At 53.1% G+C, this 26,775-nt stretch overlaps 1 protein-coding gene across 1 annotated transcript; it reads left to right on the top strand.

Annotated features, from left to right (window-relative positions):
- Window positions 1–304: 304 nt before the first annotated feature.
- LAPTM5 (lysosomal protein transmembrane 5) lies at window positions 305–25,697 on the top strand. Its single transcript, XM_009000779.5, has 8 exons — window positions 305–420; window positions 15,687–15,780; window positions 16,484–16,560; window positions 18,218–18,346; window positions 19,068–19,190; window positions 20,384–20,479; window positions 22,854–22,946; window positions 24,230–25,697. Exons 1-8 carry the CDS (start codon window positions 334–336, stop codon window positions 24,317–24,319), a joined length of 789 nt encoding a protein of 262 aa, XP_008999027.1. The 5' UTR covers window positions 305–333; the 3' UTR covers window positions 24,320–25,697.
- The last annotated feature ends 1,078 nt before the right edge of the window (window positions 25,698–26,775 follow it).

The following is a 26,775-nucleotide window of genomic DNA, read 5'->3' as shown; positions in this document are numbered from 1 at the left end:
GTTGGCAGTGTCCTTCTAGTAAGCAGGACGTGTGAAAGGGTGGAACCCCCTCCCTGGTGCAGAGTAGGGCCTGATGATGGCGTTAGGGCCCGTCCTCCCCAGAGGCCCCTCCTGGGAATGGCAGAAGGTGGTAGGGTGCTCTGAGGCAGGGTGCCGTCCTGCCCCCGCTCCCCCTCCCCAGCTGCCCCGCCCCAGCTATGACAACCTTGTCCCTGCCTGTCTAAAGGGCAGGAAGGAAGTGAGGAGGGCAGCCAGCAGCTTCCCCTTTTCTGTCCTGCTCCAGGCCCCGGGCTCTTTCCCCCTCAGAGCCTCAGAGGAGGGGACAACAGCATCATGGCCCCCCGCCTGTCTGCCGTCCGCCAGACCTGCTGCTGCTTCAATGTCCGAATCGCCACCACTGCCCTGGCCATCTACCATGTGGTGAGTGTGTGGGCCCTGGGTATGCGTGTGTGTGTGTGTGTGTGCTTGTGTGAGTATGTGTGTCTGTGGTGATCCCTCATCTATGGAGCCCCGCAAATGAGAGAACTCCTGCTCCCCACCTCTCTGGGAGACCCTGGGCAAATTCCTATCCTGCTCTGGGCCTCAGTTTCCTCCTCTGTCAAACAGCTGGGGGACCATGGGGAGACGCCGTAGGAGTGAGCAGTGGGGGAGCAGGAGTCCCCTTTTCAGGCAAATGTAACTGACATTCGCTCGGAGGCCGGCTCCGTTTCTGCCTTTGTGAGATGGGGGACAGTAGCAGCTGGAAGGTTATTTGTGTGCAAGGCCAATAGCAGATGTGAAAGCGCTTTGGAAGCCGGGGATCTTGGGAGGAACGTGGGCTGTGACTGACCACGATGTGAGGTCGGCCGCAGACACAGCCCTGATTCTTCCCTTGGGTCCTGGTCAGACCCTGGGCCACTCTGGGGGACGAGAGGTGGGCAGCTCCCCTTTGCGCTTCCAGTGGGGAGGCAGGGGCCAAGTCCTCTTAGCTTCCAGCTTAGTCAAACCGCGGCCTTCCGCCCACCAGAGAGAACTGGAGACCGGTGCTGATAATCAGGGTAACTCGCCCAGCCCAGCTCTCATTGGGCAACTTGAAGTTGCAGCTGTCACTGGCTCCTCCTTTCCTGGTACCCACAGTGTGGCTGTGGGCAAGTCACAGCGTCCCGGGGCCAAGGCTCCCCCTCTGCCTGGCGTGGCTGAGGGTCAGGGTCCTTGTTCTATCCTGCTAGACCCACCCCACCCCCAAACTCCTGGCCAACCCATCTCCCCCAGACTCAGATAACTTCCTCCCAGGGTGACTCAGGGCTTGCAGTTAATAGTTTTCTCATGAGTCTGGAAGGGCTTCTTCAAAATGCGCCTAGATCCACATGCTGCAGTGGCGGCTGTAAACTTTGACCTGCCTGCCTCTGCTTCCTGTCACAGGCAGAGCAGTGGCAAGAGCCCGGCCTTCAAGGGGGTGATGCTGTTCAATGGTTAGCACACGGCCTCTGGATCTGGACTCCTGCATGTAAATCCTGGCTTCCCTGCTTCCCAGCTGTGCAGCCTTGGGTGATTTACTTAACCTCTCTGAGCCTCAGTTTTCTCATTAAAATAAAAATGGGGATGTGAATAATCATACCCATCTGATAGGGTATGTTGTGAGGCTCAGGGAGCTGATATACACAAAACATGCAGAACTGTGCCTGACTCACAGATGAGTACTTTATTATTCCTTGTGCATCAGACATGGCACCTGCTGTCAGCATTCTTGGAGTCAAGCTGTCAGATTCAAGGTCTCTAGTTTTGACAGGAGCAACTCAAAGGTTGTCCTGTCCAGCTCCTGCTAAGGCAAGAGCTGAGAGAAGCAAATCACTCTTTGGGTGTGCCTGTACCCTGTCTTTGAGTACTTTAAGCTCTGAGACTATGCAGCATTCTTGGGAGGACAGTGTGGCATGCAGGGACATCTCACATGTAGCAAGTCCCTGGGTCCTCACCCCAGCTCTGCCACTAACTGGCTGTGTGGCCTTGGACAAACCTCTCTCTGGGCCTCAATTTCCCTTTTATAAAGTCAGGGATAAGGTGATGTTGACTGGCTCAGAGGTCTCCAACTCTGACGCCCCCAGGGTCTGGGCAGGACATGTGAGTGACAGCAGGGGGCAGATGGGCCTGCAGTGACCTTGGAAGCCCTTGCTTGGCCCACTCTGTGGCTGTTCTCTGTTTTTGCTGATTGTTGCCATGAAGGATTGTGGGTCCTGGTGGCCACTCTTCTGATGTTTAAGAATAAGGAGTAGGCTTATTATTATTATTATTATTTTTGAGACGGAGTTTTGCTCTTGTTGCCCAGGCTGAAGTGTGATGGCACGATCTCAGCTCACCGCAACCTCCATCTCCCAGGTTCAAGCGATTCTCCTGCTTCAGCCTTCTGAGTAGCTGGGATTACAGGTGTGCACCACCACGCCCGGCTAGTTTTGTATTTTTAGTAGAGATGGGTTTCTCCATGTTGGACAGGCTGGTCTGGAACTCCCGACCTCAGATGATCCGCCTGTCTCGGCCTCCCAAAGTGCTGGGATTACAGGGGTGAGCCACTGTGCCCGGCTAGGAGCAGGCCTTTGTGTCACATCTTATGATGTTTCAATGCTAGCGATTGATGCCTGGTAGAAAAAAAATCTCTGTGTTGGCCAAGTTGAATCCATTTGCAGGCTGTGTGGGCCCAGAGGCTGCCCTGCAAACTCTGCACTGCGGGGTTGTTAGGTTTTCTTGTTGATCATGCCATCTGATGTCCTCACCTGTAAATAGTGTTGTGAGATACAGTCCCTGCTCACAGAGCTGAAGAATGTACGGGCCCAAGCAATCAGGGAAGACTTCTTGGAGGTGGTGCAGGAGGGAGAGTTTGGCTGTGGGCAGGATGGAAGGGGAGGAGAAACAGGTGAGCAACGGTATATGTTTTTGGCTTGTACAGGGACATAAAAGAGACCAACCTGGAGTTTGGGGAGGAAGCGATAAAGGTTTTATGTGACAGGCTAAGAATTTGGACCTTCCCTGTAGTGTGCCATTGATATTTTGGGCTGCATAATTCTTTGCCGTGGGGAACTGAATAATGCGCCAGAGGAAGTTCAGCAGTATCTTTGGTCTCTACCCACTAGATACGAGCAGCGCTGTTCCTCTCCCCACCCTGCCAGTTGTGATAACCAGAAATGTCTCTAGTTATGGGGCCCAGACTCTCCCAGTTGAGAGCCAAGGCCCGTGAGTGATGAGATGTTCTAGAGCAGGAGAAGGCATAAGAACGAGGGGTGTCCTGCAGGCTGTGTGCTCAGCCCAGGTTATCTCCAGGCTGTGGTCCTCGGTTGACTCCAGTTGGGGGCTACCTTCCTGCTCCGCCCCCAAAAGAGTCCTCTCTCCTTCCCAGAAAGGGCAGGACCTGGGGGTTTTCCCATAGCCTAGCAGTTGGTAACAGGTGTGCTGACAGGACTTAGAGCATCTGGATGGAAAAAGAGAAGCCGTGGTCCAGATGTGTCAATAGCCCATGCTGGCTGTCATCTGGACCCAGCCTTGGGTGACGACTCTGCACATTATGAGCTATTTGTGGATTTGACACCTCTGGGGAGGGTTAAATTGGGCCCTTGCCATCCTGAGACAGTGTCATGCTCTATTGAGTCATGGGGGCGTTATTATAGGAGGACGCTTTTCTGTCCAATGAAGGAAGCCTGATCTGTGGCTTTGGGCTTGGGGGCCTCCCTCAGGATGTCACTGGGTTTGTGCAGAGGGTTCTCTGGGTCATCCAAAGTTGCATACTTTGGGAAGCCCACAAACTTTGTTTGTTTTTAAAAAATTTATTCTTTTTTCCAAAGTTCAGTTTCTTGCCCATCTTTTGCTGTTTTTGTTTTGTTTTGTTTTTAAGAGATGGGGTCTTGCTCTGTCATTCAGGCTGGAATGCAGTGGTGCCATCACAGCTCACTGCAGCCTTGAACTCCTGGGTTCAAGGGGTCCTCCCCACTCAGCTTCCTGAGTAGCTAAGATCACAGGCGCATGCCACCATGCCCAGCTAATTTTTAATATATTGTTTGTAGAGACGGGGTCTCACTATGCTGCCCAGGTTGGCCTCAAACTTTTGGCCTCAAGTGATCCTCCTGCCTTGGCCTCCCAATGCGTTGGGATTATAGGCATGAGCCACAGAGTCCAGCCTAGAGAAATTTCTTTAATTGGTCTCCTGGATCCTGGCTTTTTGTCGACCTGAAGCATGTCCTAAGTCAATGGCAGAAAGTGGGCACCCCCAGAAGACCCTTTTGCCCAGCGATCTCTCCCTCCCTGACCCCTCTTCCCCAGGGTGCCTGGAATTCCACCGTTAGAAATGCATTGTCTGGGTTAAAAAACTTAACACCTGCTATGATTTCAACAGTGTAGAAACAGGATACGTCAGAACCAGGCCAGGAGGAAATGTGGCTGCATCTGGGTTCTAGGATGGCGAAATCTCTGTTTCTTTTAGTTTTTTGTATTTTCCATATTCGGTACAATGAGCACATACTCAGAACGGTTTTAGATTTACGAAAACACCGCAAACACAGTATAGATAGTTCTTGCGTCCCGGTGCCTGGTTCCTCTATTGCTAATATCTCAATGTTAGTGCGGTATGTGTGTCGCAATGGGCCAATGAATATTCATGGGCTGTTACGAACTAAAGTCCACGCTTTACCCCTATTTCCCCAGCTTGCCTCCTACATTCTTTTTCTGTTCCAAGACTGCATCCAAGGTGCCGCGTTGCATTTAGTCTTCATGCTTCCTTAGGTCCCCCTCCGTATGAGAGTTTCTCAGATTTGTCTTATTTTTGATAATCTTGACAGTTCGAGGAGTAGGTATCAGGCATTTTGTCAAATGCTCCTCAGTTGGGGCGGTTTTCTCATGGGAGCATGCTTTTGGGAGGAAGACCACAGAGGTGACACGCCAGTCTCAGAACATCGTACTAAGAAAGGTTCTGCCAACTTGACTCACCACTGCTGCTAGTGACGCTGAGCCCCGGCTGAGGTTGCTCCCTGGTAACGTTACTGTTTTTCCCTCCTTTCTATGCTGTATGTTTCAGGAGGAAGTCACTGTGCTGCTCCATGCAGCCCAGGTTTGATGAATGGGGAGTTCTGCCCACCTCCTTCCCGGCAGTGTAGCCACATAAATTACTTAGAATTTCTCAAGGAGATTTGTCTGTTCTCCCAGTTTATTATATAAATAAATGATTTATTTATATCACAGGGACGCAGGGATCTGTATTGTATGCTTTTGGTTATAATCCAATGCTACTTTACTTCGTTGCTCAAATATGCTACTTTTAAATTGGAAAAAAAAAAAGTAAGGCTGGGCACGGTGGCTCACATCTACAATCCCAGCACTTTGGGAGGTTGAGGCAGGTGGATCACTTGAGGTCAGGAGTTCAAGACCAGCTTGGCTAACATGACAAAACCCCATCTTTACTAAAAATACAAAAAATTCGCTAGGCGTGAGGGCGGGAGCCTGTAATCCCAGCTACTCAGGAGGCTGAGACAGAAGAATCTCTTGAACCTGGGAGGCAGAGGTTGCAGTAGGCCGAGATTGTGCCCCTGCACTCCAGCCTGACAGAGTGAGACTCTGTCTAAAAAAAGAAAAAAGTAAGGCATTTAAACCATAGTATTTGAAGAAGGGGTCTCTATTGCCTGACATGATAGAGATATGTACCCCCATGTCTTTCTGTGCTCAGCCCCAGGCCAGGATACAGCCCTGACTCATTCAAGGCATCTGTCCTTGAGGGGCCAGTTTGCCAAGGAAAAACTGTGACAAGGACAATGGATGACACTGCTGGCTATGATGAAGGCACAGATGTGGGGCTGGAGGTTGGGATTCGAAAACAGCTTCTTGGAGGGCTTTGCTTGGGGAAAGAGGCCACGCTGGGAAAGAAAGAGGCCACACGGGCAGGAGGAGTAGAATGAACACAGGTTTGAAGGGGAAGGACCTGTGGTGCTTCAGATACCTAGGAGGTTTGCCAAGCTGAGTTAGGAGGGGTGGCCCACGAGGTGTGTTGGGGAAGAGGGTGGAGTGGTCCCCAGGGGTGAGACCCGCCCAAGTCCTTTGCTTTTATAAGCTTCATAGCTAAGAAGCTGGATCTCTGCTTGGCCCATCTGCTCATTTTACAGATGAGAAAACAGGTCCAGCAGGGATCCTGACTTGCTCCCAGACACATGGGGAGGTGGGGCAGGAGCTTGCTTCAGGCCCTGATGCTGGCACACAGGTGTGTGGAATGATCATCCAGAAAGTGGGCAGATGAGCTTCTTCCCTGGCCCATGGCTGGGTGGTGTGTCTGTCTGGGAGCCCCTGCCCTCATCCAGCCCCACCATTCATTTCTTCTTTATGGTCCAGTTCACAGGAAGTTTCCTTCTCCAGGAAGCTCTCCTGATTTGTCCTCCTTAGAACTAATGGGGCTCCTTTCTCAGTGATTTGCGATTGAAAAGAACACAGGCCCATCTCCATTACTCAGCAGTGATGTGACTTGAGCAGGCAGGCCCTTTGTGATCTGATCCTTGCTTTCTTCATCTGGAAACAGGGCCAGTGGTGCCCGTCTCAAAAGTGATCATTTGGAGGAGGCCCCAGAGAAGCCGGGTCGGGGGCTCGCAGATAAGTGCTTGAAGTGGGCTGTGGAAGAACACAGGCCCCCTGCCTTTTTTTTTGAGAGTGAGTCTCGCTCTGACACCCAGGCTGGTGTGTAGTGGCATGATCTCGGTTCACTGCAACCTCTGCCTCCCAGGTTCAAGTGATTCTCATGCCTCAGCCTCCCAAGTAGCTGAAATTACAGTGCACGCCACCACTCCTGGCTTTTTTGTATCGTTAGGAGAGACAGGGTTTCACCACATTGGCCAGGCTGGTCTTGAACTCTTGACCTCAAGTGATCCACCAGGCTCGGCCTCCCAAAGTGTTGGAATTATAGGCATCAGGCATCATGCCTGGCCCCTCTTCCCTGTTGAAAGTTCATCTGTTTGGGGTTGGAAAAAAGGCCCCAACTGCCAGGTGCAGAAAACCCTGGGTGAGAATCTGTTAGAACCCTGGGCTGGACAGAGAGGCCATGTTCTCTGTCACCGCAACTCTGCTTCCTTCACGGAGGGGTGAGGAGGCTGGCGGGGGCAGGGTGGGAGTTGTAGACCCTCCTTAGCGTCAGAACTGAGCTGTTCTCACCTCAGGGGTGTGAACCCAGCTTCTAAAAGCAGGAGGCCCAATGGCCTGTCTCACTGAGAGTGGCTGCTGGGCCTGGCCTAGCCTGGCCAGGACTTCTCTGTTGCCGCCCTGGCCCCGAGGCCCCCAGGAAGTGTGGCTTTTATTTTGAGCCTAGAGCAGTGGCTGGAACCAGGACTTTGCTCTGAGCTCACTGTGAGGCGAGTGTTGGTCTCCCAGGGGACCCCACCCTCCCAGGGGAAGTGAGGCAAAGCACCCCCTCATGAGGCAGGAAGCAGAGCCAGGAGCTGCAGTGCCTCTGCCCTGTGTAGGGGTTGCTCGGGACAAGGCACCCCTCCCCCAGCCTCAGTTTCCTCCCCTGTCAAGTGGGATTCAGTAACCCCCATTTGTGGCAACTGACAAATGGCAGCTGCCTCTGAGGCCTCCATTTTACAGATGAGGAAACCAAGGCTCAGGAGGGCAAGCGACTCTGCAGCCTGTGTTAGATAAAGAACCAGAGCGCAGGTGTCTGCTTCAGGCAGAGGCAGGGAGGGCAGGCTTCCTGGCAGCCACAGGATGGGTAGGGGTCTGTTCTGCCATCCCAGAGCCTTGTTCTGAGAAGCACAGAGCTCTGATTTCAATTTTACCTGCAATATCAGAAAAATGTGGGACTGATGTTAGAACCTGTCTCATGACACTGGCACAAGGATGACATGAGAGTGTAGGGTTGGTCGGCACTCCCCATCTGCAGGTTCCCCATCCTTGGATTTTGAATTGAAATATTCAAATGCAGAACCCGCGATACAGAGGGCCGACTCTCTATGTTCAGAAAAGGACCTGGCATCTGATAAATGCACAGTACTAATAGTGTCAATATTTATTGTCACTGTTGTGGGTCTTTACTCTGAAGTTGGAAGTGATAGTTCTGGGGAATCGTTTGGGGAGTCAAGGGTGCTTCCCCAGATATCTAGAAAGTGGAGGGTGACAAGGCCTTGGGTTGCACCTGGAGGCCAATTCTGAGCCCCCGCACTGGCTGCTCCTAAAGGGAGATTTGGTAAGCTACCCGCCAGCCAGAATCTCTCTGCTGCTAGGATTCACTGGCACTGTTTGCCTTTGTGGCAAAGTTAGACGCTAGCACTCAGTCACAGCCGGTGCTGCAGGTGACAGCCTCCTCCAGCGCCATCTGAGCCATCTGAGTCTTGGCTCTCTAGGCTTTCACATGAGCCGTCACGTCTCCTGCATGCTCTTCCCCCTTTCTCTCCATCCCAGAGTCCCCACCCCTGCCAAACCAGGGGATCCTTGTGTTCTCCCAGGACCTGCTGCCATCTACTGAGGCCAGCTGCGTGTAGGGCACATGGTGACCCCAAATCACTGTTCACTAAGAGGAATGGCTTGCAGTTTCCTGAATGTGTCTCACACACACTGGCCTCTGCTCATGCCCTTTCCTCTGCCTGCAACACTCTTCCCATTGCTCTTTGGGGGGAATCTTCAAGATTTACCTCCTCTGAGAAGCCCTCCTTGACTCCCACTGTTGGACCCTGAGCTCTCTACTGGTGTTGACCCAGAGCCAGAGTTTGCTTGGTCTCTGTGAGTCGTGCCTTCTGGCCTGGGTGCTCATTTGGGTCTTGACCCAGCCTGATTCATCTTCAGGATCCCGTGGAGCCTGGCACAGTAGATGCCAGCCAATCTCTATTTTGTTTTATTTTTGCAAACCTTTTCCTGATATATAATTTACCTATAGAAAAGCGCAGTTATCGTAAGTGCACATCTGGTGAGCTCCTACAAAGTGAACACACCCATGTGACCGACAGGACCGGCACCCAGGGACCCAGCGCCCCCTCCTCACTGCTGCCCCACCTGCACTAATTTCTGCCCATATATGTCGTTCTAGAACACATGCGTCTGTGTTCAGATAGAATGTAGAAATGAAATTCTGCATGTGTTCCTTTGGGAGGGCTTCTTTCTCCCAGTGTTACGTTTGAGAGCTTCGTCCTTGTGGTTGCGGGTAGCTAACTCGTTTTTTCCATTGCTGTGTGTACTCCATTGTATGAATCTACCACAATGCATTTGCCTGTTTTCCTGCAAAAGAACATTTGGGTTGATCCCAGCTTGGGGCTATTACAAATCAGGCAGCTGTGGCCACCAGGCTTTGTGCTGGGTGTCCACACACAGGCACCTCTGCTGCTCAGTTCATCTTTCTGAATCATGATCTTTGGTGATTTACTTCTCACACCCACTCCAGGAGGTGGATGGAGTCTTCTCCCCCTTCTACAGATGAGGAAATGTTACAGATGAAGTAATGTGGCCAGCTCAGGATCCCAGAGGGGATCAGCAGCTGCGTCGGGGTTCTCACTGAAGTCTGGGAGCCCCAGAGCCTGGTGGAGGGAGGAGGGGATGAGGCAGAGGTGGGAGGGAGGACGAAGACTGCTGAAGAATGAAGAGAGAGAGAAGCCAGGCTCTGGGGAGCTGGGGGCAGCCGGGCTGGGCTGCTGCTGGGTGCGTGACCCTGGGAATGGGGGCGTCGGTGGCATCTGGGCTTGCCAGAGAGGTGGGTGGGGAGATAGTGCTCTTGGGGGGCTGGTTCCCACTAAGCTGCGCCATAAGTGATGACCAGCAGCACAAGGTGGAGGAGGGAAACTTCCTGTTGATGGTGACACATCTGACTCCCTCTGACATTCTCCTCCCAGAGAACCCAGGGAAAACAGGGTGGGCAGGTGAGGCTGAGGGGACTGAGCTTCAGGGAGGGGCTGTTCTAATAGTGATGATGGTGGAGTAATGAGGCCACAGGACCCAGATCAGGGTGGAGCAGCTGTGAGGGGGAGGGGCAAGGGAGGGCTGTGGCGCTTGGGACCCATTTGGCAAACCGCATTGTCTGTTGCGAAAGGTTGAAGACAAGCTCAGACCTCACTCCTGTGCAACCTCTGCCCTGGGCTTGCGCATTTGGTAGGAGGAGCCAATGAAGTGAATGGACAGGAAAGTGTCCACACTCCCGCTGGCACGATGCTCACTGATGGCTGGGCCTTCCTCTGTAACCTTCACCCCCATGAAAATCTCAGAGGCTGGGGCTCTGCCTGTCTGCTTCTGAGACAGTGAGTCCTGGGTCTCAGAGACTGGGAGAGAGTGAGCCTGCTCTCCTGCAGAAGGGACTGGTCTTTGAATCCCAGAATCGGGAGTTCTGGTGTCATCACCACCATCCACCTCATCTTCCTTATCACCATCCTATCCCGATGTCCCCACTGCCATCACCCCCATCGCTGTCATCAGTGTCAACAACAGCATCTCTGATCATCACTGGCATTTCCACGCCAACTCCAGCAACAGCCCAGCAGCCACTCCCCGCCTCACGCGGTCACCATGGCCAGGCCCCACAGGCAGCACCTGCTTCGCTGTTTTCCCGCTGTCCTCTCCGACATCGCCGTCCTTGTTGCCCTCCATGTTCAGTACTGCCCCACCTTCCCTGGTTTCTCTCCTACAGCCCCTGGCCCCATTCTTTTAGCTCGAGCTGTTGCTTGGTGCCAGGAAAAGAAACAACTCCTCCCGCCCCCTGGCCACTTCCCCACTGGCCAGCTTGGGGAGGCTGTGTTTGTCATTAAGAAAGAAGGGCTGGGTGCAGATGGGAATGAGAACTGAAGCCAAGGAGGGGCAGAAGGAAGAGGTGGGAAGCGGGGAAGCAGAGTGGGGGTGGGAAGGTGGCGGAGCATGGCTGGGACTGCAGCCTGAACCCTGCTTGGAGGCAGGAGGACAGAGCTGAGTTTGCTGCGGCAGTTTTGCTGTGCGACCTTGGGCTGGTCCCTGCCTCTCTCTGGGTCATACTTTTCCACTGGTAACATCCCCTCTCTCAGGGAAGAGACACCCCCATGCCTTCTGAGTTTCCCTGGAGAGACTGAGACACACCTGCACCGCCAGGTCTGTGGCCTTTGCGCATGATGTCCCCTCTTTTGGAATGCGTTCTCTTCTGTGTTGGAAAACTCCTACTTATCCTTCAAAGCCACGCTCATGGGTTTCCTGTTGGTGAAACTCTCCCTAAGGTTTTTTAGACAGCGATGCTCTCTCCCTCATCAAGGACCCCAGCCCCTGCGTGTTCTCTGTTGTGGCTCTGACCACACCATTCGAGCATCAGATTCCCTGGAGACTGCACGCCAGGGTCAGTGGCTTGTCTAGACAGAGTCTGGAGGTGGCAGGTGCTCAGAGAGTGGTTATTGCCCACAGGTAGCAACCACCACCAAACTGTGCTTGCTTATGGCGTGCCTGTTGTGTGCCCGGCTCTGTGCACAGCACAATGTTATAGACCTCAGCAATCCTGTGAGGCAGGCCAGTGATTATCCCCATTCCTCAGACTAGGAGCGAGGCTCAGAGAGGTTAGTGGCTGGCTCGCTGGGGGCCCTGGGCCGTCTGACTCCAGCACTCAGCTCTTATCTTCATGATCTCGCAGGCCTAGAATGAAGAAACAGTGGGTGAGAAAACGCTGTAATGGGGGAACAGGTGGGTGAGCTCATGCCGTCTGCCTGGGCATTGTGAGAGGACAGAAGGCCTGTGACTGTTGTGGGATGGCTGGGGTCCCGAGGTCACGGCCCAGCTGGGCTCTCAGAGCTTAGGGAGAAGACAATGCTGTGTCCACGTGGAAACGGGCATGAGGGGAAGGCAGGGGCTGGGGACCTGGAAATGCCGACTCTCTGGGTGTCTCCAGGTCTCGGCACACTCTGTAGGTCAGCCAGGCACTTTCCAGGAACTAGCGACAACTGTTGGTTAGGGACGTGGGTGGGGCAGAGAGGGCCTTCTGAGGGGCAGGGTGCGAGCCCTGAGGTGGCTGGGGTGGGGGACCATGGGTGGCCTGGGTGAGATATCCTACAGTGTGTAGGAGCTCTACCCCCCCTTGACCCTCCTGCATGGCCCCAGGGGAAAATGAGGGTTACTGTTCTCATTGAGCAGAGGTGGAAACTGAGGCCAGGGAGAAGCCAGAGTCTGGCCAGGGCCGCATATCACTCAAGCAGTGGAAGAGGCCTCCTGCGCACCAGCTGTTGTCTCCTGAGCTCTGAGTGGCTGGGGCTGGGGCTTGGCTGCCAGGGAAGGGTGGGCAGATGGCCAGAGAGATCCTGGAGCCCCAGGGCAGCTGGCCCAGCCTTGTGGGGAGCCCTGGACCCCAGGAGAGAGGCAACAGGGTTCACATCCAAGCTGGACCATGTGACACAGGACACATGAGTTCCCTCTCAGCCTCCATTTCCTCATCTATAAAACGGGAAAATGTCTCTTTTGTAAAATTTTGGGAGATTGCGGTGCAAGCCTATGTGTATACAGGTCTGAGCACACAGTAGGTGCCAAATATATGAGAGTTCCTCTCCGTCCCATGTCCTAGAGAGCCACGTGCGTGCCCAGAGCTGAGCTTCCTCCCTCTCTCCTGGGTCAGAGACTGGCACCTTCATGAAAGGTTGGGATCCCACAGAGAGTCTGAGTAAGGCTTTGAGCCTGCCTGGCTCTGTGACCTGGGCCGGCCCCTGCCCTCTGTGAGCCTTGTGGCTCTCATACAGCAGTGGGGACAAAGTCTTCCCCCATCCCCCTCCGCAGGGTTGTTGAGAAGGTGAAATGGGGTAAGGGTGAGCCTGGGTTTTAAGTGCAGGTGGTTTTCACAAAAGTAGAAATACCTCTGGTGCCAGGTACTCAGGCTGAGGGGAGGGAGAGGGGAGTGCAGAGGGAGAGGAGATGGGGGTGCCTCTCTACCTCCACTGAGGCACGGAAGGGAAGGGTCAGGCCTCAGGCAGAGCTGGTTGGCCAGGAGATGCTGGGTAGCAGAGGGAATTGGCCAAGATTTGAACCCTAGCCCTACGCGTGACCAGCTGACCAGGAGGCCTTGGGTAAGGCCTGGGCCTCTCGGAGCTGCACTTTCTTCGTCTGTGAAATGAGAGTGAAAGTATTAAGAATAGTCCCTTTGCTGGGTAGTGGGACGATCACCCAGCATGGAGTTCAGCCCTACAAGTGTCCCCTTCTTCTCCTGGGGTGTTTGGAGGGGCCGCAGGGCAGTGAGGGAGGCTTGGAGGAGAACAGGGGAGTTTTGGGGTACTTGGGGATGAGCAGAGGTCTCTAAAGCCGGGTAAAGTGTCAGGTGACCTCAGGGCCTCAGGATGACAATATTAGAATTTTTAAATTTTTCAATCATATAATTTTTCAATTTCTGGAAACTTTTTAGTAGATGTTTTATGATGTTCATGATAAACTAGGACACTAGCACATGCATGTCATTTAGAAATAAAGAAAAATAGAGGCATGTGTTCAAAAGGTTTTACTGACATAGGTGCATGATCAAAACATCTAAGTCCTCCAGAGTTCAGGCTAGCAGGGTTTTGAGGCATTTTGGGGGTTAGGGGAATGGGAAGGCACCCGAACAGCACTTGGAGACTTGGGTTCTGTCTCCAACTTGCCGTGTGTCCTTGGGCGAGCCACTTAACCTCTCTGAGTTCATAAAACAAGCAAAGGGAGCTTATAAAACAAGCAGATGTAGGCTCCTAGCAAGCAGAGGTTGAGATGGTCTGATTCTAAGCTTCGTTCTAGACCTCAGATAATCCTGGAATCTTGGGACTTCAAAAGTCTTCTCATATCACAGCTGATAGATGCTCATGGTCCTTTTCTAAGCCCTGCAGCAACTCCCCTGTGATCTGCTTACATACTCAAAGGAACAGGGAGCTCACCACTTCATGGGACACCCCATTCTGTGCTGGGTGGAGCTGTCATCTGCCTCCCTTTCTCTTTCTCTCATTCAAGGTGAAACTGAGAGGACAGGGGCTGCGGCTTGGCTTTTAGGGGCAGAGGAAGGAGTCTTTCCCTCTCAGGGCTGTTTCCTGTGAGTGTCAGCCACAGCCCTTGCCGCACCTGCCTTCTGCTCTGGGTGGTCTCTACTTTCCTGGTGAGACAAAGCCTTTCCAGCTCAATATCCAGCAGGTAGAGGGGGCAGTTAGAGCATGCACCCTGCTCCTGGCACTACTGCCCAAGCACATAAGCTTGCGCCAGCCAGAAGCAGGTTCTGTTTGCTGAGCACCCCTGCCAGTCCCTGAGCTCAGTGCTTTGCAAATATAATGCAATTTAATCTTCACCAAATTCAGAGATTGCAGTTTTCCAGATGAGAAAACTCAGAGAGGTTAAGCGACTTGCCCCTAGGTCACATAGTGACCTGGATTCAAATCCCTCTTGATCTGACTCTGGAGCCCAGCTCTTCATCACTTTTCTGCTCAGTCGTTTTCCACACCCCTAAACAGGATGTAATGTGGCAGGAAGACAAGTTGAGACCTGTGTCTGAGCTAAAAAAAAAAAAAAAAAAACCGAAAACAAAAAACCACACAGTCAGCAAGGGGGAAACAGATGGTGGTGGCTGGTTGCCTGTCAGCTGAGCATAAGTTACCAGTGCAGGGCTGCCTAGAAAGCCAATGTAAACTTAGGGCTATATTAATAGAGATAGGGCACCCACTAGACGGGAGGGGACAGTTTTCTTGTTCTTTATGTGGGCAGAGGTTACCTGGAGAACTGTGTGTTTGTCGTAGGGGAAGGGTGGAGGGCTTGCTGCAAGGACATGAACACACATAAGGTGTGTGTTCCCCATGGCCGGAAGCATTTAAGTAGGGGCTGCATGGCACAGCATTCCTGCACTGGTTGATGGGAGGCATGGACAAGTTGTCCTCCAAGGTGCTTTCAAACCGCAGCTTTGTGGCTGGGCTTAAGTTGTTTCTAGGGCCACCTAACACTCAGGCCTATCAGATTCGCCTCTTCCCCATGATTCTTAGCAAGGGTCCTCTGAGGGTGTGGGGTTCATTTGTTCATTCATTCATTCATTCCACAAATACAACATCTAGGGCAGTGAACAAAGAGACACACAGGCTTGCCCTGTGTGTTTCTTTTTTTTTGGAGACAGAGTCTTGCTCTGTTGCCCAGGCTGGAGTGCAGTGGCACGATCTCAGCTCACTGCAACTTCTGCCTCCCAGGTTCAAGTGATTCTTCTGTCTCAGTTCCCGAGTAGCTGGGATTACAGGTGCTCACCATTGTGCCGGCTAATTTTTATATTTTTAGTAGAGACGGGGTTTCACCATGTTGGCCAGGCTGGTCTCGAACTCCTGACCTTGTGATCCACCTGCCTCAGCCTCTCAAAGTGCTGTGATCACAGGCGTGAGCCACCGCGCCTGGCCCACTCCACCTCTTTAATTCTGACCTTCAATAGTAATAGTTACCACTCTTACTGAGAACGGGGCCTAAGGGCTCTCCTGGGACGGTCTCATTTACTCCCCACAGTAGCCTCTGAAGGGAGCTTACTAGCATTATCCCCATCTTGCAGATGGGAAAACCGAGGCACACACAAGTCAGGAAGCTTGGCCAGGGTCACACAGCTGGAGAGAGGCAGACCCAGGATTCTGAGCATGGGCTTGTGTGTATAAAGGCCACTCTTTTGTCTGGGATGCCCTACTGAAACGGCATGCCATCTGCTCCGGGATCCCCACTACTGGTTTCCCTGCTGTACACCACTAAGGTGGGAGCGGCCGGTGGGGGACATGGTGCAAGCCCAGCTGACTGACGCTTTGCTCTGCCCCCAGATCATGAGCGTCTTGTTGTTCATCGAGCACTCGGTGGAGGTGGCCCATGGCAAGGCGTCCTGCAAGCCCTCCCAGATGGGCTACCTCAGGATTGGTAAGTGCAGGGAACACCGGTGGGGTGGCGGTGGGAGGAGGACAGGGAGAGCCCTGGCCAGGGATAGCCAGGCTGGGGTTGGAGGCCCTGCTACCTCTCCATGGGCGATGAATGACCACTGGCAAGTTTCATCTGCAAATGGGGATGTTTCACCTGACCCCACCCTCTTCTGCAGGTGGTGAGAGCCTATGGAATGGCGCTTTGCAATCCCCCACCAGCTGGTAGACAGCCTCCTTGTTCTGCTTAAAGCTGTCGGGGGCTGCTCATGACACTAGAATAAAATGGAAACTCCTCACCGTGGGATGTAGCCCCTGCCCACCCCTCTGACAGCATCTCCTTGCGATTCTTCCCCCCACACCTTGCTCCAGCCACACTGACTTCACCCACCCTATCCCTGTCTCAGGCCGACTCCTTATCACTCCCAGGCATTCCACAGGATTGCCTTTCTCAGCCTTGCCCTGGCTGAAGTGGACCCCAGCCTGCACCTCCAGCCTAGCCCCCTCTGTCACTTCCTCCTGTGCTACCTGCGATGTTCTGCTTTTGTCTTTGGACCCACTCCAGACTGAGGACTGCGTTAGGGCAGACCCGGGTTTTCCTGTGCATCCTCATGTCCTCACACCAGTTGTTCCCCAAGTGTGGTCCTGGGAGCCTGCCTGGGTCCCTGGGGCACCCCGAGCCCCTCACTGCTGTCCTTGCCTTTCAGCCGACCTGATCTCCAGCTTCCTGCTCATTGCCATGCTCTTCATCATCAGCCTGAGCCTGCTGATCGGCGTGGTCAAGGTGAGGGCTCAGGAGCCCCACTACCCCCTGTTCCCTCCTGTTATTCACACCTGTTGGGGCAATGCTGGGTGCTGAGAGGGTGGGAGGTGGGTATGTTAGGAGGTCTCACCTGCATGCTGGAGATTGTCACAGTTACCTTTTGGAGAGCCATGTTTCTCGCTGAGATTCCCTGGGCTGGTGGCCTCCGTTTCCTGGTAACATGAGCCTCCACGGGCCACCCATGGTGAGTTATGCAGGTCACTGATGCTTTGATGAGAACTAGCTGACAACCCACATCCTTTTAAATGGCACATGGAAGCCGGGATTTTGAGAGTGAAAGAGGAAGTGTTGTTTTGGGGGTGAGGGAGGGGAGAGAGCACTGGATTTTGTAATGGGTGAGAGGAGCCGAAGCAGAGAAAAAGTAGGATGCCTGCAGCTCCATCGGTGCAGTGACAGGCGCCAGCACCCCGAGGGGGACCCACGCCCTGGAAGGCCCCCAGAAAGCTCATGATCTGATTGGGGAAGATGGGCCCTCGGAGAGTCAGGGACAGTCTAGTGTGACGACGAGGGGCTCCTGGGCCCGAGGCAAATCTGGTGGGAGAGTTGAGACAAGCTGCAGCTCAAACCTGCAGAAGAGGAAGCCACTGTCCCTTGGCCCCCCAGAAGGTCAGGAAGCCAGGGCCTCACCACATAGCCATGGGAGTAGGAACCAGAAAGACGGTCCTTCCTGTGCAGACAGGGGCCTGGCACTTGCAGGGCTGGAGGAGTGGGGAGGTGATTTGGTGCTGGTTTGGAATGCGTCTACTCTGCCTAAAATGCCACTGCCCACTCCCCTTGCTAACACCTACTCTCTCGGAACCCACGATCCCTGGGATGGCCATTTGCATTGTGCAGGGTGGCTGTGGGTGCTTGTGCAGATACTCAGATGGTTCAGCTAGAGAAATGGAGCAGGTGGTCCCTGAAGACTCTGAGATCAGCCGGGGTTGTTCTGGCTGCCTCCTGAGTGATTTCAGATGACCACATGAGACACCAGGAAACTGCGGTTTGTGTGTTTTTGTCCCCAGCTGTGGGTACACAGGAGTGAATACTGGTCATGGTGGTCACTTGCTTTCAGTTGAAGGAGAGGGACTTCAGCCTCATCCTGGCAGGGCCTCTTATCATGGCTTTGTCCTCCTGGGAGTGGCCCATGGAGGAAGGTTTGACTGTGTGCAGAGGCAGGGGAGCTGTCTGCTGCCTCTGGGCCTCCACTCAGCTGGTCCTTCCGCCTCCAGTTCCCCGCCCTTCCCTCCTGCTCCATCCTAGTCTCCTTCCCTGATCTAGCCCTGGTGTCCCCACCTTCAGCAAGTCCTCTCTGATCCCTTCTCCTTTGTAAAAGTGCACAAAGCCCTTCCTTGCTGGGTTCTTGTGAGCAAATTGACTCAAATCCTGCTATGGAGCCCCAACAGAGGGGGATGGTTCCCTTATGTCTCCTGGGACACCCAGACTCTTCTCATTTAGGGCCTGGGTCTTATCCACTCCCTGTCCCCAGAGACTCTGTCACTCAGAGGAAGGTGACCTCCACTGAGGAGGGCAGGGAAGATTTGGGAGAGGGTGGGAAAGGCTGCCTGGGGCTGTTGGGCTGGGTGGGGGAGTGTTGGTGCACGCAGGGATACCTGCCAGCGCTGGGCTTACCTTCCAGAACCGGGAGAAGTACCTGCTGCCCTTCCTGTCCCTGCAAATCATGGACTACCTCCTGTGCCTGCTCACCCTGCTGGGCTCCTACATCGAGCTGCCCGCCTACCTCAAGTTGGCCTCCCGAAGCCGCTCTGTGAGTACTCAGCCCCTGCCTCCCACCTGGCCAGCAGAGCCCAGGCCTGGCGTGGGAGGTGGGAGGGGGCCAGACACGGGCCCTGGGCTCAGGCGGGGGGAGGGTAGGAACCATCTTCCTAGCTGGTGTCTGACCCTGTCTCTGAGCCCCTCCACACTGCCCCAAGTTTCTTCCTCTGTGGAATGTACCTGCAACCACATCTCATCCACATGCCTTGTGAGGGTTGAATGAGGAACACGTGCATCGGGGGTGCAGTCCGTGGTCAGCACTCCGTCAGTGCCCTAGGAGTGAATTGACGCCTGGGGAAAGGGCACGTGTGCTTTCCGCCCACTCCACCCCGTCCCCAGTGTTATTTCTTCTTTGGAACCAAGTTGAAGAGAGGAGGAGAGGATGGTTCATGCCAGTGATGAGTGCCCACTGTGGGTGCTGTGAGTGCTGCTGCCAGTCAAGGACGTGGTCCCCCAAAGCTGCTTTTCACATTTCCCCCAAATGTCCTTGAAGAGACTGAGGGACTACATCGTGGAAGGGCCCTGGCCTGGGAGTCTAGAGACCCTGGTTCTAGTCCTGGCTCTGCCACTGGCCCTTGGTGTGAACATCTGTGTGTCTGCGTCTGTGCACAGGGGACGAGAGTCGATGAGGTCTGTAGCTGAGACGGTCTCTCAAGTAACTGGGACTTTAATTGCTGCTCCTTATTCTTCCTCCTCATATTTGTCCTCCACAGGGGCCCTCCAAGGTCCCCCTGATGACACTGCAGCTGCTGGACTTCTGCCTGAGCATCCTGACCCTCTGCAGCTCCTACATGGAAGTGCCCACCTATCTCAACTTCAAGTCCATGAACCACATGGTGAGGCTGGGACAGGGGTCCATGCTCATTTGCTGGCTGCATGGCCTCTAACAAGCTATTTCACCTCTCTGTGCCTTGGTGGTTTGGGCTGGGTTCCCTGGAGGTGGAGCATTGTGAGGGGATTCTTGTGCTGGTGATTTATTGAGAGAGCCCTCTCAGGAAGAAGCTGGTAAGGAGTGAGGAAGGCAGGTTTGAGAAAAAGAGGAAGCCAAGCAAAGACGTGGCTGTAAGAGCAGCCTGCATGATCCCAGAGAGGGCTTGGCATGTGAATTGCAACACAGAAGTAATATCAAGTTTAATTGCTGTCTAATGAATTATCCCTAAACACCATGTGTGAAAGCAATAAGCATGTATCATTTCACACAGTTTCTGAGGATCAGGAGTTTGGGAGTGGCTTAGCTGGGCTCTTCTGACTCAGGGGATCTGGTGGGGTTGCACCCAAGATGTCACCGGGGGTGGTGGACAACTAAAGGCTTGATTAGATCTAAAGGATGCACTCCCGATGGCTCACTCACAGGGCATGCATCCTTTTCCTAATTCCTCAGCATATGGACCTGTAGTAGTGCTGCTTGAGTGCCCTCCTGACATGGCTGCCGGCTTCCCCCAGGGAGTGATCTGAGAGAGAAACAAGGAGGAAAGGCAGTGTCTTTTACATCATGTCTACCACATTCTGTTAGTTAAAATTGAATCACTAAGTCCAGTCCACACTCAAGGGGAGAGGAAATAAACATTACGTTTAGAAGGGAGGAGGAGTCTCAAAGAATGTGTGGAAGTATTTGCAAATGACCGGCATCAGTCATTGGTTTCGAGCTGCCCCTAGGGGAGGGGATGTCACCTCCCAGGTATTAGTGGATTAGGTGGCCCTGATCAGCCAAGATGACCTTCTAGAGAAGGGCATACGTGTGGCCCATGGGCAGCTGACACCCGCCAGCTGGGGATGGGCAGATGTACCCACCTGGGAAGCAGAGCTGGGAGGCAGTAACCCCTTTGCTTTTCTTGGTTGGCCCATCAGTGGGATGGGGCTGAGGGTAGCACCTACTTCCTAAGGCTGTTGCGGCGGCCCACCAAGGTGACGGCTGTGCCACACTGCACTCCTGTGTGTGTGGAGGGCGGAGTTGTTATTCCTGGATGTGTGGGTGCTGTTAGAATTCCTTAGGGACAGAGATGTTGATGTGGCTCCCAATCTGTTGCAGAATTACCTCCCCAGCCAGGAGGGTATGCCTCACGACCAGTTCATCAAGATGATGATCATCTTTTCCATCGCCTTCATCACTGTCCTCATCTTCAAGGTGTGTGACCCCTGCCCTGTGGCTCTGGGAGGGGTGGTGAGGTTGTGCTGGGCCCAGGCCTGCCTGTGCCTAGCTGTTAGAAGCAGGGACATGTGTCCCCCGTGCCTCCTTCCCTGCTTTTAGCTCCTTTCTCTTGCTTTCTCATGCCAGCTCCTCTGACTTGACTTGGGATCCTCTGGGACGGCCCATTCAGGGAATGTGAACATGTGAAGGCCACCTGTATTCAGGTGTCTAATTTCAGCTGTCTGGAATTAGATGTGGACTGACCTGGACTTGAATCCCTGCCCCACTGTCACTAGCTGTGTGGCTAGTCTTCAGCAAGTCACTTCTCTCTGGGCCTCAGGGGCACAATGAGTCTTGCTTTGCCTGTGTTACAGTTGTATGTGATTCAGGCATCAAAACATACCTGAGATCATGTGAACAGAGGTTTGCGATGAGAAGGAGGGAGGGGAATGGTCTTATTCTTCTCTGGGGTGGTCAAGCCCCGAGGATAGGGTCCAGTTTCAGGTCTCAAGTCTGGGTGATGGTGAAGCACTGTGCGTGTTCGTAGCAACCAGCGAAGTGAAGAGACAAGAAAATGCTGCCATCTCAGGAAGTCAAACTCCGCAACCCCCGAAACCCAGCAAAGACCAGAGTGCTATTCAGTGTGGAAAATAGATGACTCAAGGGGGACATGATTGCTGTTTCTTAATACCTGAAGAACCTTCATGGGGAATTCTCGATTGCTTGAGGCTAGGGGTTCAAAACCAACCTGGGCAACATAGCAAGATTCTGTCACTATGAAACATAAAAAAAAAATTAGTTGGATGTGGTGGTGCGTGCCTATAGTCCCAGCTACTAGGGAGGCTGAGGCGAGAGGATCACTTGAGCCTGGGAGGTTGAGGCTGCAGTGGGCCATAATTGTGCCACTGCACTCCAGCCTGGATGACAGAGTGAGAATCTCTCTCTAAAACAAAAACCAAAATCCAAAAAACTACAGATAAGTAGAGAGAAGGCAATCACTCCACTATCTATACCCTACTCAGAGACTGTCACTGCTGACAGTCGGGTGCATGTCCTCCCAGCCTTTCTGTGCTGGTGGGTTGGCATCTGCAGACCCCAGCTGCTGCTTCCATTTGAGGCCCTGAGCAGTCTCTGCTGTCACCTGATGCCACCTGGAAATAGAAAATTTCCCCTTTTAACATCTCCAAGAACTGACCTAGCTTTGCTACAAATGTGCTAGTGAGTATGCAGTGAGAATGCCCTTGAGGCTTCCTGGGGGAAGGACCACTCCCCAGGTCCCACCACACGGCTCCATACCCCAGCTTCCCTTCTTTTTTCTTTTTTTGAGACAGAGTTTTGCTCTTGTTGCCCAGGCTGGAGTGCAATGGCACGATCTCGGCTCACTGCAACCTCCGCCTCCTGGGTTCAAGTGATTTTCTTGCCTCAGCCTCCCAAGTAGCTGGGATTACAGGCATGTGCCACCAAGCCTGGCTAATTTTTAAAATATTTTTAGTAGAGACAGAGTTTCTCCATGGTGGTCAGGCTGGTCTTGAACTCCCGATCTCAGGTGATCTGTCTGCCTTGGCCTCCCAAAGTGCTGGGATTACAGGTGTGAGCCACAGTGTCCAGCTCCACTTCTGTTTTTTTGTCCTCCAGAATGAGGGGATTCCCTCTTTGACCCTCATTCTGCCTTGCTGGCCTTCATACCTCATTCTTTGTCATTCGGTAGCTCCCTATGTCTTCCTGCCGCACCTATGCACTCATCAGGGACTCCATCAGACAAGACCTTCCAGTACAGGACCCTCTTCTCCTACTCAGGGGGGATTTGGGGGTTTTCTGTTGTTTCTTGTGCTCACCCCTTGGGATTTTATGCCCCATCCTGAAATCTTCTGCCCAGTTCTTACATCAACTTGCATCAGCTGATGGATATATGCTAATTATTCATCCTTTATAAACATGGACCAATACTGCATGGGCTTTTTTGTAATCTGCTTTAGAAAACAACATATCAGAAGCAGTTTTGAAGAGAACGTGTCCCACTGCCAGCTCTGTTTCAAGATGGGCAGGGCTGTCTCGGGAGGTAGTGAGCTCCCAGTTACTGTGGGCAGTGAAGCAGGAGCTGTGGGACTATTGCTGGGAAAATTGGAGGGTGGGCAAGAAGCCCCCCAAATGCCCTTGCTCTGTGATGTCTATGGGGCAATGAAAGAAGCAGTACCTGGACTATTCTGGACTGACTGGCGAAGAACCCTAACCAGAAGGAGAGGTCTGAGCAGGAATGGCTGGATGCTGGCTTCTGGAGAGAGTGGTGGCTGCTGGCTGGCATTGTCCCAGGCCTGATGGAGAGTCAGAAGGATGCTCAGTAAAGCACAGCCTGACCTGCACCTTCTTCCAGGTCTACATGTTCAAGTGCGTGTGGCGGTGCTACAGATTCATCAAGTTCCTGAACTCGGCTGAGGAGAGGAGCAACTCCAAGATGCTCCGGAAGGTGAGTGTTGATCCCAGCCCTGCCACTCACTCCCTGTGCCATTTGGGTCACACCTCTTTCCCTCTGTGGGCCTCGGTTTCTCTATTTGTAAGATGAGGGTTGGATCAGAAGAAATGTGACCTCTTTCAGTTCTGATAGTCTAAGATTCTATTCATTCACTCACTCACTCACTCACTCATTCATTTATTCAGTATTTACTGCTTCTCACTCTTGGCTAGTCTCATATCTATTCCAAGGGGTGCAGAGAAAACTAAGATGCCACCTCTACCTCAGAGAAGTATATAGTCCAGGGTGAATTCAGACACATAGATACAATTACAACTTGGTGCGAAGCACAGGGACAATAAGCACAGGGACCTGGCTTCTTCTTGGGCATCAGGGAAGGCTTCCTGGAGGAGGTGACAGTTGATTGGTCTTGGAGGGTCAATGGATATGAGATAGCTGGGAAAGAAGAAGGAGCTTTCCAAGAAGAGAGGATGGGGTGCGCTTGGAAACTGCTTATTGGAAAGTGATGGTTTAAATTTCTGGTAACTTACTTTTGTCACCTGTAAGGTGGAGGTTGGATTAGTTAAGACACTTTTGGTTGCAAGTGGCAGAAACCCAACTCAATCTGACTTAAGTAACAGAAGGAACTTACTAGCTCACAGAACTTAGCAGTCAAACGTAGGACTGGCTTGGGCCTGGCCGAGTCCTGACATCAGGACATGATCTCATCCTCTCTATCTCTTGATTCTACTTTCCTTGATGTTGGCTTCATTTTCAGGAAGCCCGTCCCTCGTGGTGGCAAAATGGCTGCCAAAACCCCTAGGCTAACATCCCATCCTCTCAGTAATCCCAGTGGAAAGAGAATGTCCCAGGAGTATGTCTGACTGGACCAGCTTGGGCCATATGCCTGTGCTGAAACCAAAGACTATAGCCAGGGGGATAGAATCCTAATTTGAGTGGCCAAGTCTGGCCACCCTACTGGATCTGTGGGACGGGGCCAGTTCTTCTGAAGGTATATGGACTGTAAATGTCTTCCCAAGGAAAATGGTGCACTGCTTTCAAAATAAGGGGGTCTTCATGCTGAACAGGCAAGTGTGTCCACTACTGGGAAGTGTGCCTATCTCATGCAGGCAATGTGTAGCACATAGCAGGTATCCAAGACCTGTCAGTCATTATCACCATCATCATCATCATCATCATCATTTTGCCAGAGGTGGGAGTTTGGGTCCCACGATCCTAGGTTGGAATTGCGGGTTGTTCTTGACCATACTCAGCCCTCATCTCTCTGTCTCTCCCAGGTGGTCCTGCCATCCTATGAGGAAGCCCTGTCTTTGCCATCGAAGGCTCCAGAGGGGGGCCCAGCACCACCCCCATACTCAGAGGTGTGACCCTCGCCAGGCCCCAGCCCCAGTGCTGGGAGGGGCGGAGCTGCCTCATAATCCGCTTCTTTGCTTTGGTGGCCCCTGTGGCTTGGGTGGACCCTCCCGCCACTCCCTGGCTGACTCCAGGACAATCTGCTCGTGTCTCCCTTGCTGGCCTGCTCCTCCTGCAGGGCCTATGGGCTGCTCACAATTGGGTCAACGCTATAGGCTGAATCACTCCTCTGGTCTCCCAAAAATTCAGCCCAACAATGCTTGGTTTATTTCCATCAGCTCTGACACTTGTTTAGATGATTGGTCACTCTAAAGTTGGTGAGTTTGTTAAGTAACTACCAACTTGATCAGTCCAGGAAAGCCACTGACAAATCAAAAACCTACTCGTCAGTTCAGTAAAACAATTTGGTCAAACAACAGTCTATTGCATTGATTTATAAATAGTTGTCAGTTCAATAGCAATTTAATCAAGTAATCGTCAGTTAGCCGCCCCCATACATAAGTATATATGTAATCAATTTCTTCAAGTAGCTTGCTTAAATGATAATCAATTAGCCAAGCATGAGTCGTTTGGAATAGTGATAGATAGAATACATAGAATAGTGATAAAATGCAATTTTAAAAATCAAGTTAGCCTCCAAACCATTTAATTCAAATGAGCCCATCAACTGGCTGACACCTCTGGCCACTGCAGGACCTCTGAGTGGCTGTATAATCGTTAATTCAAATGAAATTCATTTAAACAGTTGACAACCTGTCATTCAAGGTTAGCTCCAGGAAATAACAGTTGTTTCAATCATAAAGCAGTTCCTTCAAATGCACAATTCTTCTGCTGAAGAGGTGTCATTAACAGTCCCCTGCTCTCCTACTCAGTCACTCTGTGGCAGTGTGGCTGCAGAGCAGTGGATTCCATGAAAGGGGTCAGCTCAGTCGCAGTCATTTCACTAAGGAGCTGCCAGTCCATTCCCAGGCCAGGCCATCACTGGCCGTCCATTCACTGGATTCAGTCATAGGTGAGTCAGTTCTGCCCAAGGCTGTGGTCAAGCAGAAATTCAGCCCTGAAACCAGGCACATCCGTTCACTGAACTAAACCCACAGGTTAGTTCAATCAAAGCAGGTGACCCCCTTGTGGGCACAGACCCTGCCACTTGGGTCACGGCGGTGGTGGCAGCTGGGGAGGTTTGGCCCCAGTGGCCCTCCTGTGCCTGCTTCCCTGTGCGCTGGGGGGAGCTGACCCGAGGTGGAGACCATGGAGACAGGGTCTCTGGAGTCTGTGGGTGGTGGGCGGGGCACAGAGGGAGAAGGCTCTGCAAGAGCTCCCCAGCAACACCCCCTTGTGTAATTGCTTTGTGTGCGACAGGGAGGAAGTTTCAATAAAGCAGCAACAAACTTCTCTCTGGCTCATGTGCTTCTGGAAATACAGTGTAGGGAGGGTGGAGACATGCCTTCTACCTCCACCACTCCCAGGACTCACCCACACCCTACATCCACATACTATCCCCATACTCACGCCCCCAACACCCACACCCACCAACACACACAACACCCCCATACCCACATACCATCCCCACATTCACCCCAACACCCACACACTACATCCATATACCATCCCCACATCCCAACACCCACACTCACCCACATACCCCCACATTCACACCCCAACACCCACACCTACCCACATACCCCTACACTCACACCCCAAAACCCACACCCACCCACATACCCCCATACTCACACCCCAACACCCACACCCACCCACATACCCCCATACTCACACCTCAACACCCACACCCATGCACATACCCCAACACTCACACCAACACCCACTCACTACACCCATATACCATCCCCACACTCACACCCCAAAACCCACACCCACCCACATACCCCCACACCCACACCCCAACACCCACACCCACACCCCAACACCCACACCCACCCACATACCCCAACACTCACACCAACACCCACTCACTACACCCATATACCATCCCCACACTCACACCCCAAAACCCACACCCACCCACATACCCGCACACCCACACCCCAACACCCACACCCACCCACATACCCCCACTCCCACACCCCAACACCCACACCCCAACACCCACACCCACACCCTAACACCCACACCCACCCACATACTCCAACACTCACACCAACACCCACTCACTACACCCATATACCATCCCCACACTCACACCCCAAAACCCACACCCACCCACATACCCCCACTCCCACACCCCAACACCCACACCCCAACACCCACACCCACACCCCAACACCCACACCCACCCACATACCCCAACACTCACACCAACACCCACTCACTACACCCATATACCATCCCCACACTCACACCCCAGAACCCACACCCACCCACATACCCCCACACCCACACCCCAACACCCACACCCACCCACATACCCCCACTCCCACACCCCAACACCCACACCCCAACACCCACACCC

The sequence above is a fragment of the Callithrix jacchus genome, chromosome 7, assembly GCF_049354715.1.
Source record: "Callithrix jacchus isolate 240 chromosome 7, calJac240_pri, whole genome shotgun sequence".
NCBI classification, from domain to species: domain Eukaryota; kingdom Metazoa; phylum Chordata; class Mammalia; order Primates; family Cebidae; genus Callithrix; species Callithrix jacchus.
This window is presented reverse-complemented; position numbering and strand designations above follow the sequence as displayed.